General features: G+C 43.7%; 1 protein-coding gene across 1 annotated transcript; it reads left to right on the plus strand.

The window, feature by feature from the left end:
• Positions 1-2,956: 2,956 nt before the first annotated feature.
• On the plus strand, positions 2,957-17,528 carry slc2a1a (solute carrier family 2 member 1a). The gene is made up of 10 exons (XM_061809293.1): positions 2,957-3,081; positions 5,651-5,743; positions 9,580-9,740; positions 9,821-10,061; positions 10,910-11,072; positions 12,479-12,666; positions 14,777-14,881; positions 14,959-15,060; positions 15,215-15,418; positions 17,126-17,528. The coding sequence occupies exons 1-10, from the start codon at positions 3,064-3,066 to the stop codon at positions 17,330-17,332; spliced, it is 1,482 nt and encodes a 493-aa protein (XP_061665277.1). The 5' UTR covers positions 2,957-3,063; the 3' UTR covers positions 17,333-17,528.
• Positions 17,529-19,399: the final 1,871 nt, after the last annotated feature.

Genomic DNA, 19,399 nt, shown 5'->3' on the forward strand with positions numbered 1-19,399 from the left:
TGAAGCAGCTGGTAAAGCGTTAGCCTCACACTTCTGAGGTCCCGGGTTCGATCCCGGCCCTGCCTGTGTGGAGTTTGCATGTTCTCCCCGTGCCTGCGTGGGTTTCCTCTGGGCTCTGTGGTTTCCTCCCAGATCCAAAAAACATGCAACATTAATTGGACACACTAAATTGCCCCAAGGTGTGATTCTGAATCCAACTGTTTGTCTCTATGTGCCCTGTGATTGGCTGGCAACCAGCTCGGGGTGTACCCCGCCTCCTGCTCGTTGACAGCTGGGATAGGCTCCAGCACTCCTGTGAACCTCGTGAGGATAAGCGGCAAATAAAATGGATGGCTGGACAGTACAACTCAAAGCTTCTGTTGTAGGAATGGCAGCAGGTGGATACAGAAGTTAATTGTACTTGACAAAAATACAAATATGTGGTGGTCATGTTTTTTATCTTATTCTTGTCTTTTTTTTTTTAATGAATAAAAGAGAGATTGGGAAAAATGCAGTGCTTAACAGGGGATCGGTTTCCTCCAAAATCTGAGATTGCTGAACTGTGAATATACTGGGATAGACTGTAGTATACAGTATGGTAGGGCGAAATGAAGGGTTCCCGCTCAGGTCATATGAGTTAAGCAAAGTATCTTTTTCTCGAGCACGAGAATTGTAACTGCTTCGCAATCCACCCGAATGTCCTATCTGTAAATAAAAACAGTGTGGCTCTTGCTAGCAGACATCGCGTGTAGCCATATGTTCAAAATAACTTTGAACTTTCTGTTGGCTTGTCCCTTTAGGGGTCGCCACAGCGTGTCATCTCAGATGAACGCTCATATTTGTTTGGCACAGTTTTTACTGCCGGGTGCCCTTCCTGACGCAACCTGTCTCGGGGAGTGGAGGCCCCAGTGAGAAATGAACTCATGAGCCCTGGTTTACCAAACCAATGCGCTAACCACTGAGCTAATGGGCCCCCCACATGTTAAAAATAAAATAAAATAAAGGACGACAATCTTAAACGTTACACCTGCTCAATATTTTACAATGGCTAATCCTTGCATGTGTTTGGTCGACACTCATTTCCACCAATCCACCGTGTTTGTGATTGTGAAGTGAAAAGAAAAGATAGCCAATTAGGAGGCGACTGAAGCAAATAGAGGAGTAACTGATTGTGTAAAGTGTGTCTCCAAGTCACTCTTGATTCATATTCAAAGATACGAGATTGTCTCGCTGCAGCACTTCCACAATTGCTTGTTGTTCCTTTGGTACGTCTGGTGTGACGGAGGAAACCGACAATTGTCAGTGGAGATATGCTGATACATTGGGTGTGTTGTGTTGGGTATGTCGAGTACACAACACAACACATTGGGACAGCAGCAAGAACACGCTGTCCCCTCTCCGTTGTTCTATTTCCAGACGACACCACAGCCATCGGCGTCATCAAGGTCTGGGGGAGTGACACAATCTGGAGGCGAACATGCTCAAAACTGTCGAGATGATTGTGGACTTCAGGAAACGTCTTGTGCCACAGCTGCCCCTCACGCTGTCCAACTGGCCGGCGTCTGCCGTTGAGACCTTCAAATTCCCGGGAATTACGGTGTCTCGGGTCCAACATCAACTCTATACTCAAAAAAGCCCTGCAGATGATGTCCTTCCTGTGGCTTCTGAGGAAGCACGGCCTGGAACAGCAGTTGTTGAGGCAGTTCTACGCAGCAGTCATCGAATCGGTCCTGTGTTCATCCATTACAGTCTGCTTTGGAAGGGTAAAATCAGACAGTGACAGACGGTCAAGACTGCCAATAAAATTATTGGTGCGCACCTAACCACCAGTTCAGAGAACCAGTTCTCCCACTTAGAAATCATGGAGGGGTCTGAAATTCTCATCGTAGGTGCATTTAAATTGTTAAAAAGAAATCATACATTGTGATTTCTGGATTTTTCTTTTTAGATGATCTCTCTCACAGTGGACACGCACCTACGATGAAAATTTCGGACCCCTCCATGATTTCTAAGTGGGCGAACTTGCAATATTGCAGAGTGTTCAAATACTTATTTTCTTCCCTGTATATTGTAATAACGGCTGTTTGTTTTCATTCTAGAGCTATTATAGCATGCAGAGGCTGAACAGGCGACACTGGCTGACTTTTCACAAGAAAATCCCTCTCACCAGTATAGTGAGTTGTCAAGGACGCCATGTCTCTGTTGTTTTGCTTGGCAACTGGTCAGTCGTGGACAGTCACAAATGTGAAAGAACTCAACAGTAGTGATTTTCCAGTCAATTTACTCACGTTTTTTTTTCATTCCCCGCATTGTGGTCAGGCCAGATGAAAAGTTGAAGTCAAGGCAACTGCTACGAGCGTCTTGGTGAGGAGGCCGCTTCTGCCGACGTGCTGAGAGAGCCAACTTCAAATAAACGATTTGTTTATTACCACGGGGCGGCACGGTGGATCAGCTGGGAAAAAAAGCGTAAAGAGTTGGCCTCACAGTTCTGAGGATCCGAGTTCGATCCCAGCCCTCCCTGTGTGGCGTTTGCACGTTCTCTCCGTACCTGCGTGGGTTTCCTCCGGCAACTCCGGTTTCCTCCCACATCCCAAAAACATTTAACATTAATCGGACGCTCTAAATTGCCCCTATGTGTGATTGTGCCCTGCGATTGGCTGGCAACCAGTTCAGGGTGGACCCCGCCTCCTGCCCTTTGACATCTGGGATAGGCTCCAGCACTCCCCGCAACCCTCATGAGGATAAGCGGCAAAGTAAATGGATGGATGGAACTTGTCATCATTTTGACATGACGTCGTGTCCACGTGTTTGTTTTCTTGCTTTTCCCTCTCAGCCAATCAGCACAGTGACCTAAGCAGATCCACTTAGGGCTGATGTCATTAAGCTGCTCAGTACAGCGCAGCACGTGGAATGCTGAGCGATGCACTGCAGAAAGGTTTGCACGTAACTTTGTATCTCAGTACTCAGGCCTGCGTCTGTGACCATGTGCTTTTTCAAACACATTACTACGACAGGTACCTGATGGACTGGACTAGAGATTAAGTCGATTTTTTGTCTTCTTTTTCAAGCGTGTGAGAAGGAAACATGGAGTGCACTGGAGAGGTAACTGATCGAATGAAAATGTATGAAAGAAGCACGAGTGATAAGATTAACGTGATGAAATGAAATTTCTGATGGACAACTATTAGGTCAAACTGATTAACGCGTGAAAACTTTATATCCGTTTGGGTGGGGTTTAAAAAGTGAATACAATCTGCAGGAACAACATGCAAGATGTTGAAAAAAATTACTGTTATGTATCATTTTGTGTTGTTGTCGATTCAGTCACTATTTTTATTTCCTCTCATAGGTGTTAAATGAACGTATATCCACTATTTAGATTGTCCAATTGTAGACTCGGAGTTCGCGCCAAGTGGCAAGATTACCCTGGATTTGCCCCCCACCTGTGCATAGCCAGTCAGTCAGGACAGGTCACACATTTCCATTCGACTTCCTGTCTTCCAGGAATTAATCCTTAATGTCGTTTCAAGAAGCGTGGCCATTTTGCATGCTATCTGATTAAAAAAAAAAAAAAAAAAAAAGTGAAATCAGTACGTTTATTGTCTGACCAATTTGAAGACAGCAAAAGGAACCTTGTTAACCTATTTAACAGACATATAAGATATATTTAAAAGTTAAAAGTAATTTGTTGACAAATGTAACACTTCGTTTGTTGACCAAATATTCTCAATAGTGGGAAGTAACTATGTGAAACTATTTTGTTACTGTACTAGAGTAGACCCCCCCCCCACACACACAATATGGATTGCAGTATTTATTCTTCTGAATATGGGAGAACAAGATCAAAGAAACATGAACGAGTATGCAACGGATTCAAGAAGCAAGATATCCATCATTCATAGCCTTTCTTAAAATTGATTAGTAGCAAATGCATCAGCCTAAAAACTACAAACTACTAGTCTTCAAAGATTTTTTTTTTTTTTTTTGCTTTATCTGGAAAAGAAACACATGCAAGTAAGGTGAATTTTTTAGTACTCATTTCACAACGTTGATAAGTTAAATGAAAAGAAGAAGGCACTGGTTTCTTTTAGGCAGCACACAGAACTTTCTCTAACAACGACCGCTGCTCCGCCACGCTTTTTCCTAGTTTACCTTACACCCCTCCCCACTCTTAAAGACATACACTCATAATAACAAATGTTACAGTACTTATGCAGCCCATCAATGTGTTTTATAATGACACCACCGCTGCTTTAGTTCGCAACACAGCCTGGGCAACGTAGAGCAAAGACGGGCTAGACATGCTGCTTATGTTTACTTTTGATATTAATGGAGAAAGTTAAAAAAGAAAGGCTGTTGTTTTAAGATGCAATGACTGTCGGAGTATGTGAATAATCGAAGAAAACGTGGATAAACTGGACGAGATGGTCTAACGTAAAAGTAGAAAGTCAAGGATGAGATGGTGGGAATTTTAAAGTCCCACCTTGCCACAACCTGATCCAGGATGAAAGCACAGACAATACAGTGCACAAAAAGCTAATTCTGTATTTAAAATATAGGAGGCAAACCTTAAAACGGTTTGGGGGCATCAGTCCCCACCCCCCACCCCCCCAACGTCGTCGGTAGGCTGCCCCTTAGGCTGGCTGCTTGAAAATTAGATCTTGGGGTAAAAAAGTCTGGGCACCTCTGGCATAAGGTATGAAAAGTAGAAAAGTGTTTGTTGTCGAGTCATCGAAATTAAGAATTTTACACTTAAAATTGACAAATCAAAATTTCCTCACGCTTTTTCTTAATTCGATACTTTTCAGTCTGTAATTTTTTTGTTTTGTTTTGTTTTTTTACTGTGAAATGAGATTTAAGTACTGCGGTATTTTTTACACTGATATCCTGTAGTTCTACTTAAGCCTCTGAAAATCCCACTAATGAGGGGAAGTGTTTTTAGAACATGGATGGATAGATGGACATTGCCGTGATAGCACTTGTCTACTGCTATTGATTGTAGTTCAAATTGGAAGCAAATTGACCTGACTTTTCTACAACGATGGACATAGAGCAGTACAGTAAATGCAGTATGTGTTTTGACCGAGTCGTCTATAGTAACAGTGTTACTGTATAGTAAAAAGCTTATCTACTTAAATTAAACGCAGTCGGACTAGACAGTGATCCTTGCAACTTAGTTCAAGGGCAATGGCAAGTGGCCAGGAATTTCGTTTCCTTTTATATTTGACATACAGTACACACTGAGCAACCACAACAACAAACAAAATCATCCAAATATTAGACATAATTGAATGCAGTGTGCATGCATATAAAAAACTGTGTTCTGTATATTGATAGTATGCCATTTCTTTTCTATTACACATGGGGCACACGTGTAATAGATTGTCTATTACATGTATTGGGTTTGTTCGATTTTTTTTTTTTCTTTCAAATCTCCCCACCCTGTACAAACTTTGTACGAAGCCCACACTTATGTGTTGTGTTTTCGTGTATTCCATCGTGATGTTTATCAGATGATTCAAAGATGTTTGTCGGTAAAGCATCCCGTGAACAAAATGTGCAGGTCGTCATCTGGAAAGAATATCGAATATTCAATTATTTTTGGTGGGGCCATCTAAATCTATGCCCTTTCTTTTGGAAAAACAACAACTTCACTCCACGTCTGTTGCAGGTGACAGCGCAGCTCATGATGGCTGTGGGCACGGCGGTGATCGGCTCGCTCCAGTTCGGCTACAACACTGGTGTCATTAATGCACCTCAAAATGTAAGTATAAAGTCTCGTCCAGTCGGGTTTACTGTATTTGTATAGCCGTTAAGCACAAACGAGCCTTAAAAGGCTTCACAGGCCCACAGTTGACAAAGATTGCTGACATGCTCTAATGTAAACACCACAATTGGCTATTGGGCAAGGAAAATAAATTCAAAACCCCATTTGCATTTGGGTGAAAAAAAAAGAGGAAAACTCAAGGGAGGGCCGCAGATGGGTGGATCCCCCTTTCAGGATGGACCACGCTGCAAAGGATATGAGTGGACAACATTTCTCACAATTCACAGGGCATAAGAGTCCATTTAAAAAGACAAAGACTGAAGATAGAGGCCTCAGGACCTGGCCCGGTTGCTCACAGCACTACTGCAATGCTGTGATTGACTTCACATTTTACAGTAAAAAAAAAAAAAAAAAAAAAATGGAGAAGTTTCTATCCGCACACACCCCTCCCTATCACTATGAACATTTCATTCTTCCGCCCACTCGCAAAAGTTGTGTTTCGATGCACGTAGTTTGACGCTTGCACTTTGCGTCCTAATGTGAGTCACTGAGAAGGTTTAACTCCAATTTGAAGTGACACAATAATGGGATTATACAGTGCAATGTTGGCGTCTTAAAGGATTACCAAGTTGAATGATGGACATATATTTGGAGTCCTGCTCTATCATGTGCCCCCCCCCCCCCAAAAAAAAAAAAAAAAAAAGAAAACCTACTGTGCTACAAACCAATAATAAGCAGGTTGATACGATCGCGTAATCGTGTGGTGCACTGACTGGATAGAAACAGCAACGGCCCGCCCGTGTGCGGTTTGCGATTGGCAAATTCACCTTTTTGCCATTTTTGGGGCTCTATCGCGACTGCTCTAAGATCACAGCCCTGTCTCTTGACAGGGCTGGACCAGTCCCAAGAGGGGCATGGCCTTGCCACCTCTCCGGGCGGTGCCACCTCTGGCACTCGTCACAGCCGTTGCGCAATCGGCCTGGCCTGGGGGCCAGATCAGGCTCGCCGCATCATTTTATGTGGCCCGCAAAGCCGAATCTAGAGTGTCAATTTCCATGATTCTTGTAAAAATCTGTACCAAAACTTCAAATTGTCATATGTCATAAATGATCAAGTTGCGATATTACAATCATTTTTGTGTTACCAAACGTGAATAGTTGAAAAACACATTGCCCTTGATTTCTGGTTCCAAAACTAGTTCATAAAATGATGATGTAAATATGATGAGATGATTACATATTTTTGTTCCACAGTCAAAACGGCCCTCTGAGGGAAACCGGAACAACAATGTGGCCCGCGAGAAAAATGTAGTGGCTCACTAGCCAAACTAGCTCAGAGTGCCACAAGAATGCACTTCCATCTGAAATGGGATAGTGGCACCTCAATTTGGAGCTAAGTATAGAGCTCGTGCACCTACGTCATAAAATCACGTGACTTTTGTTTACCTCGCCATATTGCCGGTCAAGGTAGTCGGTTGGAGACAACACAGAAATATGTCGTGTAGCACAACGCCCGGAGTCTTGTCCGATACCGTCAGACATTGAGAAGATGGCAATAAACGATGGTGCGTGAAACAAATTAGATAAATTCGGCATAGAGGACACGTATTTAATGTTTATGTATTTAATGTTTGCGCCGATAAGAAATTGGACTGTTAATTCGGTTCCACTTGTCTTGGACAACTGGATCAACACATGGACATGGTGGGTAAATCGTCGAGATTTACACGGAAAAGTTTGAAAGCGTCGAAAAGTCTGGACGCATACAAATACTTTGTTGCTGGATCTGTTCTCATCAGGAATAAATTCCACATCGTGACGGTTTTGACGGTTTGTGAATGCGCAAGTGTGTTCGGCGACACGTTAACCCTTGCCGGAATCCATCAAACTTTTCAGCTAGTATTCAATAAAAATACCAATATTTGAATAAATGACACCTGGTTTTACACAAGCTCGCAATCATTAACTATGATTGGGGGGGGGGCTAGGACTGAGTCGTCTCCACGGAACGTACACAGAAGCGATTGCGGCCACACTCAACATCCGTAAACCTCTTTTTTTTTTTTTAACACGCATTGTTCTCAAATGAGCCAACTTGGCATTATCAATACTTTTTGGTAATTTGCGATTGAGAAGAATAATTCCTACCTAAAATTAAGCCATCATTACACAAGCGCGTGTGTGTATTTTGGTTGAGTACCATCCATTCAGTTTAATTGCCGAAATCCATCGATCTTTTCTGGTCTTTTCAGCTGGTATTCCACAGAATGATCTCTTTGAATATCTGTCTCGTATGTTGTGACAACCAACAGCACAACCGGTCTCGGGTATTGTAAATATTCTCCTCCGGTTCAAAGTCTCCCACAATGTCGAGCATCTCTGTTTGACCGGCAATATGGCGCCGTGAAAATGGTGACGTCACGTACACAAGCTCTATAGAGGTTGGACATTTTCCCAAATGCTACATTTGCTATGTTGTAGTAAGATACTTATTGACGAGATGTGACACACGGGAGGTGGGAATGTGAATGCAAATGACTGTTAGCTTCGATATGCCCTGCGATTGGCTGGTGACCACTTCAGGGCGTATCCTTATAGCGGACAGCTGAGGATGAGCGGGATGGAAAATGGATGTCTGGGTGGATAACACGTGCATGCAAGCCGCGTGTGAGCTTTTTAATTCATGCCTAAACTTTATATTGCGTTACTTCAGATCGCAGAACGAGCTCGGGAGCTCAGAATCCAAATGCTCTTGCTCTTTCTTGGTGGAGTGATGGAAGGTGCCATCATCTGTTTGAGACCTCAACTCGAAGCCTCCCAAATCTTATAATCGCCGTCTATCTCCACGCATAAACGGGACCGTTAGGATCAACTTTGTAGCATGGTGGTGCATAATTCTGCAACACAAACCCAGCCGGCGCAAATATTTGGTGCGGTTGTGATGACAACTTTTGATGCGGGCGACAGTCTGACATATATTGAAGTCACACTCGCAAGAGAGCACATGATTATGCCATGGATGCTTCATAGAACTGCGACCTTCAGCATTCTCGGGGGCAGCTCGCAGAGGAGTGTGATTCTGCCAAGATGTCACTCGGTATAGCAAATGTTCTGGATTGTTAGTTAAAAAAAACAAAAACACCATCACGTCTTCCAGTTTAGGGGGTTAAACGGTGCCTGAAGTTGAGGAATTTAAATGGATGTATGGATGTAGAGAAGACGTGGCTCTCCTCCACCTTTAGATGAGGCGCATTTAATAAACTCCTAACTCCTGGATGCCTGAGATCTTCCAGGGTGTCCAACTGGCCTGAGAAGGACTCAGTGACCTCCCAATGGCAGGTGGCCAAGACTCAAAGGTGGGGCCATCCCTCCTGAGACTGCTGGCCCGACAACCCCAAGATAAGAAAATGATGGTTTTGTAACATTTTCAATTACATACTTCAACCATCACAGTTTTTTTTCCCCTTCAGATTCCCCATTTAGGAAATATATTTAGGGAAATCAAAACAATCTAAAACACTGTGCGTTTGTGTGTGTGTATTTGCAAAGAGCAAAGAGGCTGCACTTTCCTCTAAATTTGGAAAATCATTTCATGATGTCACAGCGAAGCAAAACCTTAAAAATACATAAGGAGAGATGATTACCTTCCACATTCTAAGTTTCCAGATCTTTTCATGACATTGACCTGTCTGTGACATTCAGTACTTTCTTCAGAATGGATCAAGAATTACTTATCCGTTTTTAGTCTGAAATTACCCTTTTTGACGACTTGACCCTGAGCTCGATTCTCGTTGACAGCAAGCAAGAAATTGATTTTGTTTTGTTTTGATTCAGATCATTGAAAATTTCTACAGCGAGACATGGAGCAGCAGGTTTTCTGAGCCCATCTCCCAGAGCACGCTCACAGCTCTGTGGTCCCTGTCTGTGGCCATCTTCTCTGTGGGTGGAATGTTCGGTTCTTTCTCAGTCGGCCTCTTTGTGAACCGCTTCGGCAGGTAAGAAGTCCCGTGTCAATTAATATAGAACCAATGAAGTTGAATATGGAATCTTTTATATTTTCATTGTTTTCCTGAAGGAGGAACTCCATGCTCATGGTCAACGTGCTCGCCTTCATTGCTGCTTTGCTCATGGGTTTCTCCAAGCTGGCAGCTTCATGGGAGCTCCTCATCATCGGGCGCTTCACCGTGGGTTTATATTGCGGCCTGTCCACCGGCTTTGTGCCCATGTACGTCGAGGAAATTTCCCCTACGTCTCTCCGAGGGGCAATGGGCACTTTGCATCAGTTGGGTGTCGTCATTGGAATCCTCTTGGCACAGGTAAATTACTTCTTCATCAAACAACTACAGTCTTCCACCACTACATTGCAAATTTTAAAAGCTATCGTATTTTTTATGGGTATTTACTGGATACCTTCTTACTGTAATGGGCTTAACTACAGTTGCCGACACTTCACAATCTATCGTCGGCCGCAGTTCAAATGTTCAACAGCGATGAAGCTCAAGAACCAGTCATTAGTTCTCACCAAATGTATTTCTTCAGTTTTTTTTATCTTCTTAAAACCCAATACTTTGGCTCACAGTGTTTTTAACTTTTTAAGTTTCACTCCACTCCACGGTGGATCAGCTGGTAAAGCGCCGGCCTCACAGTTCTGAGGACCCGGGTTCAATCCTGGCCCCGCCTGCGTGGGTTTTCTCCGGGCACTCCGGTTTCCTCCCACATCCCGAAAACACGCTGCATTAATTGGACACTCTAAATTGCCCCAAGGTGTGCTTGTGAGTGCGGCTGTTTGTCTCTATGTGCCCTGCGATTGACTGGGGACCAGTTCAGCGTGTACCCCGCCTGCCTCCTGCCCGTTGACAGCTGGGATAGGCTCCAGCACTCCCTGCGACCCTCGTGAGGATAAGCAGCAAAGAAGATGAATGGATATATATATATATACACACTGTATACTGATAGCATTTTAGCTTTAAATCCATATATATAGATATATAATGTATTTATTGTAGTGTGTGGGTTTTCATGTGATTTTAAGTATATAAGACTAAGACACTTAGAAGATCTATCGTGTTCTCGTTGGAATAACTGCTGCAAGATACTCCAATAGAACAACAACCAACTGATGCGTCACGCGTGTAACAATGTCCTTCATTTGGATGGCGTGCAGATTTTGGGGATCGAATCCATCATGGGGAACGCCTCCCTCTGGCCCCTGTTGTTAGGGTTCACGCTACTGCCAGCCATCGTGCAGTCGGTCCTGCTGCCCCTGTGCCCCGAGAGCCCGAGATACCTCCTCATCAACTGCAATGAGGAGAGCCAAGCCAACAGCGGTGAGACACCCAAAAATGCACTCATGCAAATACGGTACTGTACACGTTATCGGTTGCATGAAAAAAAAAAGGTGACAACATTTAAATTGAAATGAAGTACACGTCATTAAGATATTCAGTTTCACTTTACCCATACTAGTTTAAAAAACACACTTTCTAATGGTCATTCGAATGTTAAAAACAATAACAAACAGCAAATATCCATCCATCCATCCATTTTCTTCACCACTTATCCTCACGAGGGTCGCAGGGTGTGCTGGAGCCTATCCCAGCTGTCACCGGGCAGGAGCCGGGGTACACCCAGAACTGGTTGCCACCCAACAGTCACACCCACAATCACACCTACGGGCAATTTAGAGCGTCCAATTAATGTTGCATGTTTTTGGGATGTGAGAGGAAATCGGAGTCCCCGGAGAAAACCCACGCAGGCACGGGAAGAACATGCAAACTCCACACAGGCAGGGCCCGGGATTGAACCCGGCTCCTCAGAACTGTGAGACCAACGCTTTACCAGCAAACAGCAAATATATAGATTAAAAATAATTTAACAATATTTATTTGATTTGATATTGATTATGACTGTCATCTGATTGCTGTGATTCTGATTGTGATGCTGATAATTATCACTACTGAATTTGCACATCCTTATTTAGTGACTTTGTTCATTCCTTCCAATGTTGAGGAAATCTATGATCCCACGAATTTTAGAAATATACAAAACAAAACAATAGCCAATTATGTTCATCGAATCAAGCCATCAGTTTTCTCCGTCGCTCTTCCTTATTAATCAGCATTCCTGATTGTGGGTGAGCTGGAGTCAAGGCCAGCTTTCTTTAGGTGTGGGGTGGCGTACACGTACATTCTGGACTGGTCACAAAAGACTGACTAACTGGTTTTCACTTGTTTAAAATTGAATAATTTTCAAAGCGGGCCTTGCGACCTTTGATTTGGACAACCCTTTTTTACTTTTAAATTTCCATAGATCTGAAAGTGACAGTAAATGTTTGCTTGTCTACAGTATTCCCAGCGACTGGCTTGCGACCAATCCAGGGTGGACCTGGCCTCTTGCCCAAAGTCACCTGGCATAGCCTCCAGCTCACCAGTGACCTAAAAGAAAATGCATGGGTGGTTTATATCATGTACCTGGAATGTATCCATTGTAAGATTCATATTTTCTACGGTAGTCACTGATGGTGAAGTGGTACACACGCCTGCCTTCGGTACGGGCAGCGTAGGATCGATTCCCGCTCAGTGATGGTGTCGATATCTGCCCTGCGACTGACTGGCGACCAGTTCAGGGTGTTGTCTGCCCGAAGCTAGCTGGGATAGGCTCTAGTTTTCCCGCCGCCCTTGTGAGGATAAGCGGCTCGGATAATGACATGACCTATTTTCTACGTATTCTACAGTGTTAGTAAAGCTCCGTGGCACCCACGACGTGAGCGAGGACATGACAGAGATGAAGGAAGAGAGCCGACAGATGATGGCAGAGAAAAAAGTGACCATATTGGAGCTGCTGCGCGCTCCCGTTTATCGCCAGCCGGTCCTCGTGGCTGTGATGCTGCAGCTCTCGCAGCAGCTGTCTGGGATCAACGCTGTAAGTTGGCCAGCAACTACTGTGTTCCACCCCCTGCCGTGTGATCACTGGAGACAACATCGAGCTTTAAGTCGGACGGGATTGACTTCATCGTGCCTGTCACCCTGAAGAGGATCAATGGTCTTGAGAGTGGAGGGATAACATACAGCACATTGTGCATGCCGTTCTGCTAATCCCGGACGAGTTCTGCTTTGTGCCAGATAATTATACCTCACGCCAGTAGTGGGTGGTCAGACCCAGCAAGTTGGGCCATCTTTGCTGGTGTAGGCTAAACTCTTTCTAAAGCACTGATCTTCACAAATTGAGAATTGAATTGTAATATTTATTCTATGAAATAGTATAGATTTACTTATTTCTGAGGAACTTATTCAATAGAATACTAGCGGGAGAGACGATGTCAGAAGAATGGAGGAAAAGTGTGCTAGTACCCATTTTTAAGAACAAATGTGATGTTTGGAACAGAGGAATAAAGATGATGAGCCACACAACAAAGTTATGGGAAAGAGTAGTGGAGGCTAAACTCAGGATGGAAGTAAGTATCTGCGAGCAACAGTATGGTTTCATGCCTAGAAAGAGTACCACAGATGCATTATTTGCCTTGAGTATGCTTGTGGAAAAGTACAGGGGAGGTCAGAAGGAGCTACATTGTGTCTTTGTGGATCTAAAGAAAGCCCATGACAGAGTACCGTGAGCGGAACTGTGGTACTGCATGCGCAAGTCTGGTGTGGAGGAGAAATAAGTTAGAAGAAGACAGGGCATGTATGACTCATGGACAGCAGAACAGCGGTGAGATGTGCCATAGGTGTGTCTGAAGAATTTAAGGTGGAGGTGGGACTGCATCAAGGTTCCGCGCTGAGCTCCTTCCTGTTTGAGGTAGTAATGCACAGGCTGACAGATGAGGTTAGACTGGAATCCCCCTGGACTATGATGTTCGTAGATGATATTGTGATCTGCAGTGAAAGCACGGAGCATGCAGAGGAACAATTAGAAAGATGGGGACATGCACTGGAAAGGAGAGGAATGAAGATTAGCTGAAGTAAAACAGAATATATGTGCGTGAATGAGAGGGGCAGAGGAGGAAGAGTGAAGCTCCAGGGAGAAGAGAAAGCGAGGGTGGACATCTTCAAATACTTGGGGTCAACAATCCAGAGCAATGGTGAGTGTGGTAAGGAAGTGAAGAAATTGGTCCAAGCGGGATGGAATAGTTGGCGGAAGGTGTCTGGTGTTCTATGTGACAGAAGAGTCTCCGCCAGGATGAAGGGCAAAGTTTATGAACCAGGTGTGAGGCCGGCCATGATGTACAGATTAGAGACGGTGCCACTGAAAAGGCAACAGGAAGCAGAACTGGAGGTGTCAGAAATGAAGATGTTGAGGTTCTCGCTCGGAGTGACCAGGTTGGATAGGATTAGAAATGAGCTCATTAGAGGGACAGCCAAAGCTGGATGTTTTGGAGACAAGGTTAGAGAGAGCAGACTTCGATGGTTTGGACATGTTCAGAGATGAGAGTGAGTATGTTGGTCGAAGGGTGCTGGGGATGGAGGTGCCACAGCCAAAAGAGCGAGAGGAAGACCAAAGAAAAGCTTGATGGATGCTGTGAGGGAAGACATGAGGACAGTGGGTGTTAGAGAGGAAGATGCAGGAGATAGGCTTAGATGGAAAAAGATGACACCCTGTTACGACCCTTAACGGGACAAGCCAAAAGGGAAAGAAGAAGGAACTACTATTTGCATAAATTAATTGTTAACATGTTAGCTTTTCATCTATTTTCCATAGAATTAGTAGGGCTGCCTAAAAAGATGTACAATTCTTAGCGATCTGCAGGTTGCTATCTTTCTGTTGGGATAGCGACGCTTAGCTTCATATTATTATTATACTAGTGCGTACACTATTAATATCAGCATTTGTAAATGCTCCATGTCTCACATTGTGCATTTGAACATTTCTGGGTCATTTTACGACACTTCAGTTCGATGTCAGATCTTCAGTCTTCACACTCATTTGCATTTCCTAGTTTTATTGTACAGTTGCTACATTTTTCATCATTTTGGCAGACTTTCCTAAGTAATAAAACGCAAGCAGCCTCAGTCGCGATCGCGTCCTCCTCTTTTAGGTGTTCTACTATTCAACGGGAATCTTTGCAAGGGCGGGTGTGTCCCAGCCCGTCTACGCAACCATCGGAGCAGGAGTGGTGAACACAGCATTCACCGTTGTTTCTGTAAGTAACAAAAAAAAGATTTGAAAATGTCATATTTTATGTTCAGAATGATAGTCACGGTCTCTTTTTTTGCACAGTTGTTTGTGGTGGAGCGTATGGGCAGAAGGCCACTGCACCTGACTGGTTTAATGGGAATGGCAATTTCTGCCGTTGTTCTAACCCTTGCGATGGCTTTGTTGGTAAGTGTATGAAACACTTTCAGTCATCTTTTTTTTTTTTTTTTTTTTTTAAAATGTTCCAGCCACTGCTGCTCCACTGTTCGTGCTAAAAGTAGAGTGAAAAGCTCATCGTAACGACTGTGATACCTCTCCTGAAAGCTACTGTGTCCCACAGGATCAATACAACTGGATGTCGTACGTGAGCATTGTGGCCATCCTTAGCTTTGTGGCCTTCTTCGAAATAGGCCCAGGCCCCATCCCGTGGTTCATTGTGGCGGAGCTCTTTAGTCAGGGGCCCCGACCGGCTGCTATCGCCGTTGCTGGCTTCTCAAACTGGTCGGCCAATTTTTTAATTGGCATGAGCTTTCCATATGTGGAGGTAAGGTTGTTATTGTTTTTTATTTTCCTAAATAAAAATTCTGTCACGTAGACACACATCGACAATGAAGAAAACAAGTATTTGAACACCCTGCTATATTGCAAGTTCTCCCAGTTAGAAATCATGGAAGGGTCTGAAATTTTCATCGTAGGTGGATGTCCACTGTGAGAGAGATAATATTAAAAAAAAAAATCCATAAATCACATTGTATGTTTTTTTAACAATTTGTTGTGTGATACAGCTTCAAATAAATATTAGAACACCTGAGAAAACCAATGTTAATATTAGGAACAGTAGCTTTTGTTTGCAATTACAGAGGTCAAACATTTCCAGTGGTTGTTCACCAGGTTTCCACACACTGCAGGAGGTGATTTTGGCCAACCTCTCCACACAGATCTCCTCTAGATCAGACAGGTTTCTGAGCTGTCGCTGAGAAACATGGAGTTTCAGCTCCCTCCGAATATTTTCTATGGGGTTTAGGTCTGGAGATTGGCTCGGTCACACCAGAACCTTGAGATGCTTCTTACGGAGCCATTCCTTGTTTTTCCTGGCTGTGTGCTTCGGATCATTGACACAGCCACGACCCATCTTCAATGCTCTGACTGAGGGAAAGAGGTTGTTTCCCAAAATCTTACAATACATGGCCGTGGTCATCCTCTCCTTAATACGGTGCAGTCGTCCTGTCCCATGTACAGAAAAACACCCCCAAAGCATGATGTTACCACCCCCATGTTTCACAGTAGGGATGGTGTCCTTGGGATGGAACTCATCATTCGTCTTCCTCCCAACACGGTTGGTGGAATTACAACCAAAAAGTTCCATTTTGGTCTCTTCTGAGCACAAAACTTTCTCCCATGACTCCTCTGTATCATCCAAATGGTCATTGGCAAACGTAAGACGGGCCTTGACATGTGCTGGTTTGAGCATGATTTCAAACCATGACGTCTTAGTGTATTACCAATTTACCTTGGAAAAGGTGGTCCCAGCTCTTTTCGGTTCATTGACCAAGTCCTGTCGTGTATTCCTTGGCTGATTCCTCACCTTTCTAAGGATCATTGAGACCCCACGAGGTTATATATTGCATGGGGCTCCACTCCGATTGAGATTTGTCATGTTTGGCTTCTTCCATTTTCTACTGATTGCTCCGACAGTGGACCGTTTTTCACCGAGCTGCTTGGCAATTTCTCCATAGCCCTTTCCAACCATGTGGAGTTGTACAATTTTGTCTCTGGTGTCTTTGGACAGCTCCTTGGTCTTGACCATGTTACAAGTTTGATTCTTACTGATTGTATGGGGTGGACAGGTGTCCTTATGCAGCTAATGACCTCACATTGGTGTATCTGATTCAGGATAATACATGGAGTGGAGGTGGACTTTTAATGCCAGACTAACAGGTCTTTGAAGGTCAGACTTCAGGTGTTCAAATACTTATTTGCATCTGTATCACACAAATAAATCATTTAAAAAAATCATACATTGTGATTTCCGGATTTTTCTTTTTAGATTATCCCTCTCACAGTGGACGTGCACCTACGGTGAAAATTTCAGACCCCTCCATGATTTCTTAGTGAAAGAACTTGCAATATAGCAGGGTGTTGAAATACTTATTTTCTTCACTGTATCGCTCCGAACGCCCTCAATGCTGCTCAAACTACGTACTAAGTACGTACTACATCCAACTTGAACATTGTGTTTGTCTTCCTTCAGCAACTCTGTGGCCCTTATGTCTTCGTCATCTTCACTGTTCTCCTGCTGGGTTTTTTTGTCTTCACCTACTTCAAGGTGCCCGAAACCAAGGGACGTACATTCGATGAGATTTCCGCAGGCTTTCGACAGTCAACTGGTCGTGGAGCTGATAAATACTTGGCCTCTGAAGAGTTCAACACACTCAGGGGTGACGATCCCGACCTTTAAAAGATGTGCTCAAATTACTTTTGAATCCCAATTTAGCAGGTTTTTAGGCTCGAGTTCCTCCCATGACAGTCAAATTAGGTAGATTCACATGTTCTGTTGTCTCTGTTTTGGTGCTAAAAAGTATACGGTCACACAGGACTGCAGTTTTACGCATCACGCAAACACATTGTCCTATGACAATCCCGTGAAAATAAACAGTCCCCAAAAGTGGCTACCGTTTGAACTTAGCTTTATGTAATTATTTGGAAGGTTGGCAATCCGGCAATAGATTGATTTAGCGCATGCAATGTGATTTATCAAGCCCGAGACAAATTGCGGTAGCTGATTTTTGCATCTTTAAATAATACGTCTGAAAGGCTCACATAAGTTGCCACAACTCTGTCTAACACGAATTGCGGTTATTGTGCCGAGGAAGAGTCGTGAGCAAAATGAGAGGCTAAAGAGAAAATGGCTCTTTTCTTGCCATGTGAGCATTTTTGAAATTCCAGAAACTAAAACTAGTTATGCCATACATTTATATTCAGCAGCCTCTGAATGAAATGAATGAAAGGTTGTGCCCCGCCTCTCATTCAAAGATAACTGGGATAGGCTCCACATGCCTGTGATCCAAGTGAGGATAAGCTGTAAAATGAATGAATTTGAGACTGACTTAAAACCCGTCACAAGAGTGAGTCATGCCATCTCACCTGTGATAAAACACTTTTCAACTCTGCATTTCCTTTGTTGCTGGCTTCCACAAAATTATCATAGTGATGAATTACACTGATGTGCAACTTGCCCCCCCCCACCTCCCCCAGATAAAAGGTTTCTGTCATGCAAACATACAGTAAGCATACTTTCTTTAAATATATAAGCTGTGTGTGATTCAAACATGTGGAGAAACACCCAGGATTCATTGACTTCTTCCACTAACACTTCCAATTCCATCATCACAGAGTTCTTCCAGAAATATTATATTGAACACTATTGCTCTCTAAAACCCTCTTCAAAAATGGGGGGTTCGGCCAGTCTTACACCCATTGTCAATCCTTTGGTTGCAATCGCGTGATAAAAATGCACCCTCAATCGAATCGCCGCCATTTCTACAGACAAGCTAGGCGTTGCAGAAGACATCACCATGCCAACGACCCACGTGTAAGCGGCGAGCGGCGGATGTTTTCTGCCTACTTTAATTCTAGAAGTACACATGCTTACTGCTTACAAAATGATCAAAACAGACTTTCAAATAATCATTTGCCTTGTGTACTCGAGCTTCGTTCAGATCTGCATGTCGTATATTTTTGCAAGTATATTGTTGCCATTTTTTCAGATAACTCATGATAAATTGTATATTCTCCTTCGTGCAATCTAATCTTTGGAACACGGAAAAATCGCTTCTCAATGTCTCTGTTTCCGTGATTTTTACATCCGTAGACGCAACAAAAATCTGGCATGACGACGATGGACAGCTGACTGCTTGTTTGCAACAATGGCGGTCAAGTACCGGGAAGCGTGACGTCATGTACAGCCCAGCCATTGTAATGCAATCTCAGTGGATCATGCATAAATAGCCCACCAGTTTTGCCACCTATGAAATAATATGAGCATGCAATTTAGCACCCGTTATTTGGGGTCTTCAAAAATTGAGGCACTTAATTCAGGAATATAGAATTTCGGAGGAATTCCCTTCGGATGCATGACTCACATCAAATGCTCCTCTCTCAAGCCAACAGCACAACTACATTTCTCATTATTATTACAATTAGTCATTGCAATGTTACCGTCGCCCCACCCGTGTGCTTGTTCTCCTTTTGCAAAGTGCATACAGTACATATTGACAATATACATGCAAAAACATTTCAATTTTACTAGGAGACTAGGCCTCAGATTCAGGAGGAGCAATGTGGTTTTCGTCCTGGCCGTGGAACAGTGGACCAGCTCTACATCTTCGGCAGGATCCTTGAGGGTTGCATGGGAGTTCGCCCAACCAGTCTACATGTGTTTTGTGGACAGGGAGAAGTCATTCGACCGTGTCCCTCGTGGAGTCCTGTGGGGGGTTCTTCGGGAGTATGGGGTACCGAATCCCCT

The sequence above is a fragment of the Syngnathoides biaculeatus genome, chromosome 2, assembly GCF_019802595.1.
Source record: "Syngnathoides biaculeatus isolate LvHL_M chromosome 2, ASM1980259v1, whole genome shotgun sequence".
Taxonomy (NCBI): Eukaryota; Metazoa; Chordata; class Actinopteri; order Syngnathiformes; family Syngnathidae; genus Syngnathoides; species Syngnathoides biaculeatus.